Source organism: Morus notabilis, unplaced genomic scaffold (assembly GCF_000414095.1).
Source record: "Morus notabilis unplaced genomic scaffold, ASM41409v2 Scaffold841, whole genome shotgun sequence".
NCBI classification, from domain to species: domain Eukaryota; kingdom Viridiplantae; phylum Streptophyta; class Magnoliopsida; order Rosales; family Moraceae; genus Morus; species Morus notabilis.
Window position 1 is genome coordinate 515,644 of NW_010358201.1, and position 9,053 is coordinate 524,696.

General features: G+C 33.2%; 1 protein-coding gene across 1 annotated transcript; it reads right to left on the bottom strand.

The window, feature by feature from the left end:
* Window positions 1-2,592: 2,592 nt before the first annotated feature.
* On the bottom strand, window positions 2,593-3,993 carry LOC21399663 (fasciclin-like arabinogalactan protein 21). Its single transcript, XM_010092268.1, has one exon. The coding sequence runs from the start codon at window positions 3,991-3,993 to the stop codon at window positions 2,593-2,595; it is 1,401 nt and encodes a 466-aa protein (XP_010090570.1).
* Window positions 3,994-9,053: the final 5,060 nt, after the last annotated feature.

A 9,053-nucleotide genomic window follows, 5' to 3' on the forward strand; every position in this document is an offset into this window, starting at 1 on the left:
TTTATCCTTTATTTTTAATTAATATTATTTTTAAAAAAGTAGACAAATACCTATAAGAGTATATGAATATAAACTTTTACTCCATATTCTTGATTAATATTTTTTTAATAAAATAATTAATTTATTAAAAGAGTACTTGTTAAAAGTAAATAGTAAAAATCAACACTCATGCACTCTTAAAGTTAAGTCCAATAATTCCCTCTTGTTTATAAAATTGAGAAAAACATGGCAAAGAGATAAGCACATGGTTTGCTATAATTTCATTCATACTACTATTTACGTCATTCTAAATAACTAGATGACATTCTGCCTTTTATTTTCTCTTTATTAATTGAATGACAATTATTTATTTTTGAGTGAAGTGACTCAAATAATATTTTTAACTGTCTTAAGTGACGTTTTTAATTTTTTTTCTCTTTTATTTTTAATTTTTTAATTTTTTTGAATATAAAAGTTTTGCGATGACATGTACAAGTTGTGGCCCAATTTCAGAACTATATGATTAATAAGAATTTCATATTAAGAGCATCCCTAATGCGATAATAAATTGTTGTTTAATGGCATGCGCCCAAGTCAGGAGTCATCAAAATTAATTTTGATGCTGCCTTTAAGAACAGAGAAGCGGCTCTTGGTATGGTGGCATGTGACTCTTTTGGAAAGCCAATTCTAGCTCGGACAAGTTGTCGAAAGAGTGGTGAGTTGGTTGAAATAGAAAGAGATTGCAAAATTCTTTTTGCTCAGAATGATATATATGCCCTGCGGATTGGAGACTTTCTTCAAGTTTTTTTTTTTTTTTTTTTTTTTTTGAAAGCCGTAACTAGTTTATTTTCTTCTTTACGATGCATTTCCTCTTTGTGGGTTCCTACTACTAAGAGGTTGCAACCGCCGACCGAGCGGCCCATTGCTTGGGCCTTTTTCCAGTAAAAGCCCTGGCTTTCTTAACCGATGGGATGTAGTTTACATAAATTAATAAATATACTAAATTATTATTTACGTCTATAACATATCTAGTTATAAATTATAACTTGATAAATTATTGTCCATAATTCACAATTTTTATCTATAACTTGTCTGGTTATGAACCATAACTTGACAAATTTGTTCATAATTTATCTGGTTATGAACCATAACTTGACAATTTATGGCCTATTAATTTATATAACTAAAAGTTGACCTATATACTTCCTTAAGTTTTTCATATTAGCCTATTTTCTATTATTTTTGAAAAAAAAATCACTCTACAATATAATATTATACTTGGTACTAAGTTTCACATATGTTATATATTTTTGGCATTAAATATAAGATATTGCCAAATTTTAGCATTTGTTATTATTGCATGATATATTCACTTTATCAGTTAATGATTACAATATTTTTATTTCATAAATTATTTAAAAATTAAAAAGTTCACTTTTCAAAGCTTAATATAACCGTGACAAGAAAGAGATATTATAGTATTTGAAACAACATTATCCATTGGAGTAAAAAATAGAATTACATATTAAATATGTCAATATCACCTTTTTGTTTGCTAAGTATAATATTGATAGTCACATTTACGTTGGAGACGATCTAACATCAATAAAACCCAATTCATGGTGTATGAAGAATCACATTGTTTAGTTAAACTACGTGATTATAATTTGGGCGAAATATTTTTAGTAGCAAAGTTGTAACAAGTTCGATAGATCAGAAGCTTTAATTATCGAAATTAATCACAAAAAAATAAAGTATGAAATATGGAAAAGGTCAATATTGGGAAGTAATTGTTGATTACACGCACCAAAGTTGTTAAAAAAAACATATAATCAATTAGGTAGAAAAAAAAACCAAAAGAACAAAAGAAAGGTAAACATCAAATTATATAGTAGAATTCCAACCAAATCTTATTATTATTATTATTATTATTATTATTATTATTATTATTATTATTAGTGGCCCATGCACCATGAGGATGACAGTGATTATTATGATTATTATGGTTATTGTGATTATTATGATTATGTTGATGATTATTATTATTATGATGATGATGATGATGATTATTATTATTATTATTATTATTATGATGATGATGATGATGATGATGATTATTATTATTATTATTATTATTATTTTAAAAAAGAAAACAATAACAAATACTTCTGATCAAGGAAGAGTGCCTACTGAGCAACCTGTGTGCATTTCGTTAATCAGTAACAGTATTATTTACGTATATCTTCTTTCTTTCTTTCTTTCTTAATTTCTTTCATATTTCGGATGTGCATTTTCATAGACATGCAAGATTCATAATCGCTAATTGTAATAAAAGAAAAACAATTAGAAAAGAAAGAATACAAACGAAGACTTTGATTTATTAATGAGCTAAGAACAGGATTAAGTGCTCAAACAGAATCATTACACAGACGAAACACTGAAACACCACTAGCTTTCATCAGGAAAATAACAAACAAAACAAACCACGAAGGAAATTACACACTGGATGAAGAATCTGTACGGACACAGCATGCGAACTAACATTAGTACGAAACAAGACCAGGCGTTAACCATAGTCAAAGAAGTGACAAAGACAGTTAAGTCCACTCACACTCACAGGCCGTGATGATCTTCGATCTCCTCCGTCAGTTTGGCCGGAGGCATAGCGGCAACCTCACGATGGACACAAGTTCCTCCATCTCCGTTGTACAGACCAGGATAACAAGTTCCTTCCGCCGTCCGATCAGACACCTGCCGATCCGGCTGCACGTCTGATATTCCTTCTCCACCTCCGAGGATCTCATCGTACTCACCGGTGCCGGGAGTAATGTGAGGGAATGGCAGGAACAATCCGTGCACAATTATCTTCAGATTCCGCATCAGCTCAGGAACTTTGATCCTCACGTAGTTGATCCTCAACGGCGACAAGATCATACCTCCGGCGGTGGTGACGACCAGCACCTGACCTTCCACTAGCGTCGGCAGAATGGTCCCGACCGGGAGTTTCTCAAGATCCGCCATGGACAGAAGAATGTTCGGCACGATGTGGAACCTCACGTTACTGATATAGGAGTGCGAACCGGAGAAGATAGAGACGTCGTCGATCGCGAACACCGTCATATTTTTCAGGTTCACGAGCTCGGCGTACTTGACCTTCAAGGCGAGCGCGAGGATGCTGAATCCGTTGCTGCGGAGTCTAAGCATGGCGTCTCTGAGCATCAGGCGCATGATAGTAGGCTGCACCGTCGCAAACGGATTAGCATAATCACCAAGCCGCGGCAGATCACCATCACGACCGCGATGGCGATGGTGATGGTGGTGGTGGTAACTGTGGCGGTGGAAATGAAGATCAGGATTGAACGGGAAGGTGAGAGAGTTCATCCTTTCCACGTCGCAAGAGAACGGCGAGAGAGGAGCGATGAAGCCTTGGAGTCCGTGAACGACGACGAGGCCATTGTTGAACAGATCCGGTTGCGTAATCTCCACGCCGCCGATGAAAACCTTGGAAGATGTCGCCGTTTGGTTGTCGCCGCCGCTTCCGAATCTGTCGGACGTGACAGTGATGCACCGGCCGGGGCTCAGCGTCTCGATCTTGGTGCCGAACGCGAGTTTCCGGAGATACTCCGCTGTGAAGAGACCAGGGACGAGGTGCTCGCGGAGGAGGTCTTGGACCGAGCAGGAGACGCAGGAGAGGATCGAGTCGTCGGATGGAGCGAAGAGAGTGGAAGGGCCGAACCAGCCAGTAGCGGAAGCGTCGGAGAGAGACGGCGCCGCCATGGCCAGCTCGTGGAAGCCGAGCTGCGAGAGGATCTTCGGAAGGATGGCGATGTTGGCGAAGAAGGATTGCTGATCGGTTTGGATGAGGTTTCCGTCTTGCGGAGACGGCAGTGGTGGTAGAGATACTGGATCGGTGAACAAGCTCCCATCCTGGCCTTCAATGGCTGTCGCAATGAAGAAGTGGAGGAGAAAGATGGAGAAAAGAAGAAAAGCGAAGGAAGATGAAGTGACAGCCATGGGAGAGAGATTTTGGAAGCTCAAAAGACTGATCAGAGAAAATGAGGGACTAAAGAAGGGGAACAGTATATATAGTTTGTAAAGGGAGTGTGTATCACGCGCGTAAAGGTGAGGAAAAATCTAAGTGTAACGATGGTTCTGTGAGGTTGTTACAGTGCACTTGGACCGATGAGTTTCCGTTAGAAAAGGCGGGAAAGTTTTGCGATGAACGAAATGACCGTACTCGAATTGTTTGCATCATGGATCAAACTCATCGGACGGCTTTTACATTCCGAGGGCTCACTAGTAGATTTGATTATGACGTGGCTTCGTGGTCCACCGTAGATTTGAAACGCTAGAAATCGCACTATAAGCTCTGTTGCTTCAGCTTGTCTTATATTTGTTCCTTTTGTTCGCGGGAAAAGTCCAAAACTTGGCCGGAATTGATCCCGTTAAGAAAAAATAAAAACGTAATAAAAATAAAAAATAAAAAATAAAAATAATGTTTTAATTTAGTACAAAATGAGAAAAAAATAAAAAATAATTTTTAGTCATTTTTTATTTTTTGTTTTCATTTTTTCTTCTCTTAAGTAAAGAGAGAGAAAGAGAGATATTAATAGATTTTTTTACGCTAAAAATAATCTTTTGATTAAATTATCAAATGCATTTTCAAAAATAAATTTTGTCTGAGATTAAAAATGTTTTCATTTTTATTTTCATACAAAAAATAAAATCATTTTAAAACGAATTCTAAATGCGTCCTAAGTTTTAGATATAATTAATTATTTGTTGGTTTTATAATTAGCGAGTTTTGGATGATTTTGAATTATGTATTCAACATGGTTTGTGATGTTAACATGTTATTTCGAGTTGATTTGTGATGATGACGATAAGTATTTGGATTCAAGTTTTTTTTGTGTGTGTGTGTGTGTGTGTGTGTGTGTGTGTGTGTGTGTGTGTGTGTGTGTAGAGGAATTTGAAAAAAAAAAAAAAGAAGAAGTTTGGTTTATTCGATTATTAGGTTAATTAGGTTTGACCGTTTTAGTTTCCATTTTGTAATTGTTTTATATTAAATGTTAAATTTTTTTAGCTAATTTGATTTTATGTTGTTGAGAATATTGTTAAATTTCGGTAATGTGATTTCTTAGTTTGGTGTGTTACTTTGTTTTTTGTTTTGTTTTGTTTTATTTTACTTTATTTTTTTTTTTGGCTTTGTATAACTAAAGTATGTGGATATACTAAAACAAATATTTGGTTTGTTATAGCTTTTTTGTTTTCTAATTTTTTTAAAAGGGTAAATTGTTCATTTGATTCCCAAAATAAGTAGTAATTTGATTTTTTTTTTTGGGGAAAGTAGCTCCCCAAATTCTTATAAATGTTGCAAAAGGCTAATAACTAACAGCCTTTTCATTTCTCATTATTTACATCATGTAAAGGAGAAATTATTCAGTAATTTGAGTGTATTATACGTGTTACACTCCTTTAATAAGTAATTGAAATTTGAATGGTTTTTCAATGCTGACTATTTTGTCATCATTCTCTCCCTCATAAGTTTTACACAATTTTTTTATTGTAAGTTTTACATTAATTACTTGGTAACAAGTATCATAAATGCACTATTTAAATTAATTAATTTTGGTTTCTAAATTACTTTATTCTTTATTATTAAAGAGATGTTGTTTACTTGCTTACACTTAGTCAATTTAGGAATTATTTAAAAAAAAAAAACGTTTTACGAATTATTTCACATTGTATATATGGTGCATTTGGATGGCGTGAAGAACTTTTTTTTTAAGTGAAAATAGACTTTATTACTCAATTATGAGCCCTTTGTAAAAATAATCTAATAGAAAAACTTTATTCATAAAATGACAATTCAAAAATTTTTATTTGCAAAATGTCTTTCTTTTAAAATATGACAATCTCTCTCCTCTCCACTCTCACTCTAGACTCGAAGGAGGAGGAGCAGTCTGGCTCCGAGGTTAGGATTAGCAGTGAGAGAGAGAGAGTGGTGTGAGTTCCCTTTATTTTTCCTCTGCAACTCTCGACAAACTCCCAGCCCCAATCGAGTGGAGCTCAGCCCCAATCTTGCCGGATTTCGCGTTGACATTATCCGATCTGTGATTTGGCACAAGATTAGAGTTGAAATCTTGGTTTTTGATTTTGCAAAAGTGCCATTGATTCCGGCAGTAAACTTTCTCTGGAAATATATAAAATTAAAATTAAAAAGTCATTTTCCTAATTTTACTTTTTCACTTGGTTATTTTAACCAAATTCTCCTCAATTGTTAATAAAGTCCGGCAGAAAGTCAAATTAATGAAAATTTTGTGATTATCTACAAGTAAAATTAGCCAAACAGTAAGCTGCAGAATTACCTTGACGGAGAATGTGGCAAACACCAAACAGAACTCCAAGTAGCTTGAACAAAAGCTTCTTTGATATCATCAATAATAGAAGCTTTAGGGACTCTCAAATCTGGTCCACGAATTGAAGTGCTACTGCCCTTAAGACACATATCTTTAACTGCTGCATCCACCCCTCTATTTAGATCCCGTTTATTTTACCGATTAGAGTTTAAAATTTAAGTTTTGTTACAGTAAAAAACTCTAAAAAACAGAATTATTAAATTGGTTGCTATTAAGAAATATATATATTTATGACAACTTATTTGTCACATGTGGTCTACAAAAGTTGGGATAAAAATTGATACTTGAACGCAGTTAAGAGAATATTGTGCAAGTAGCGTGTGGGGACTGCCCAGGATTCCAGCTTGGGGATTTGGTCTTGGACCAATCACAGGAGGGCTTTTGACTGAGCCCTTGATATGATCATGACTCCTTTTTCTCTGAAGTAGTTTCAGTTCTCCTAAATCCCTGATCATATTTTGGTACCTGCATTATGTGGTATTAGATATTTATCAAATGATACGTATCAGAATACAATCTAATATGTGATAGAGTACAAAAGGTTATCTATATATAGCAGAAAATGTTAACAATCTATCGCATCAATACACACACACACAACATTGAATAACATTTTTTTTTTTTACTATAAAAATTTGAGCAATAATTGTATAGTTTATTTGAACGGAAGAAAAAAGGGCACAACACGAATTAGTTTTTTAAAATATAAAAATTGTGCAATAATTTTACAAATACAATTATGTCAAACGCGCTGATAGACGTAGTTTAATCGACGTTTAAAATAAAGTAATGAGAATGAGAACCTGCTTCGGGGAGTAGTCGGGTGGTGGGTTTTTGCTGGCGCCAGCCGCAACGTGGAGGGTGGAGGATTTGGTTTGTGTTGCTGAATGAATTAATACTGATGAAGATCCACCAAGATTTCTTGATTGTTTTGGCTGTGATAATCTTCGTGAGCTTACTAGGGCCTTGTTTGAAAAGGGTAGAGAAGGCGAACTCATTGTCTTCAGATTTGATTTCTTATTGCTCTTGTTGTTGTACTCGGCGTTCCTGAATAAAAATCACGTTGAGTAAGAGTTGAAAATTAACAACTCATTTTTAACAAATAAAATTGATAAATTATACAATATAAAATTAATATACATATATTATACGTTAGATAGAAGACAATGCTGAGACTATTTAGGGAGGAAAGTAATAGAGAAGTTTGATTAAGCTTTTTTTTTTTTTTTTTGTAATTACTAGAGTTATTAAGGTAAGACTAATAGTTAATTCTAGTCTAATTTAATCTAGATTGGTGTTCGGGAGAAAAAGAAATGAGTAAGGTTCAAACTTCAAAAAAGAAAAAATTGCATTAAATTCTCAATTCAAATTGAGAATTGTAATTTAAAATTTGCAATACAAACAGATGTTAAATGTTACTTTTCTTATGCTATCTAAAGAACAATTTTAATTTGTTAGTTTTGGGCTGGAAAAAGCACTTTTTTATGTAGTAATGAACTATATTATAAGTACAAATTAATAAAAAGGAAAGGCCCTACTTATTATGATGATTTTATATAGAGAACAGTATGAACTTGACTGTACAGGATTGCGGAGTTGTCAAATTCACGGTGCTATGTTGTACATCAACACGATGACGATCTATATTTATACTCATCTACTATTTGAAGAAAGGAGGGGAAAAAACGCATGATTGATTGAATTTCAAAATACATTTTACAAATGAATAAAAAAACAATTAGTATCAGAAATAACTAGCACATCTCAATTAAAATTCATCCTCCAGCAACTCCAACATCTTATCCGTGAATTAATAAAGTAAAAAAATATATTTACGGAACATGTAGATTTTTTATTTTTTATTTTTGTAGAATGACTTAACTACATGGTTATTCATTTTTGGATAAGAACATATAGTGCGTGTTTGGAACCGGTTTTGAAAACGGTTTTCACATATTTTAAGAAGCTAAAAATAAAAATGAAAACGAAACGACGTTTATTTAACAAATGTTTTGAAAACGAAAATGTGAACGAAAACAGTGAGAATGTTTTTGTGAAGGAATTAGAAAATAGTTGAAAGTTTTTTTCACTTTTCTGTTTTTATTTTGTAGTACTAATCAATAATATTATAATATATTAATTAATAAACACAATTTTATTTTTTTATTATACTCAAAATAATCTCTTAAAAAACCAATCAAACGCAATTTCAGAATCGGTCCTAAAATGATTTTTAAAACAATCTCATTTTTACTTTTTTATTGCAAACAAAATCATTTTAAAACCAATTCTAAACGCACCCACAAGGTTCTAATTTGAGGCTTAGATTTTCCACTGAACCTATGCAATGTTTTTTTTTTCTTTAATAAAACGCATTTTACCTGGTTAAAGGATTTTTTTTTTTTTTTTTGGACAAAGAAACCTCTAATTAGGGGAAATTTATAGATGTTTACCTAGTAAGGATCGTATCAAACTAAATCACTCAGCCAACATATACCTCCTCATTGATCATTAAAAAAAGAAAAAAAGAAAAAACACCACTTACACCTCAAGAAACAAAAAACAATATGTGATTACATGTATAATCTAATGGTAATTCCAAACTTAACTCTATTAAAAATTGCAAAGTTCAGATTCCCATCCCAAATTAAATAA

Bases quoted from the DNA above. Each gene is read 5' to 3' on its own strand.
- LOC21399663 (XM_010092268.1), bottom strand. From the start codon at position 3,993: ATGGCTGTCACTTCATCTTCCTTCGCTTTTCTTCTTTTCTCCATCTTT.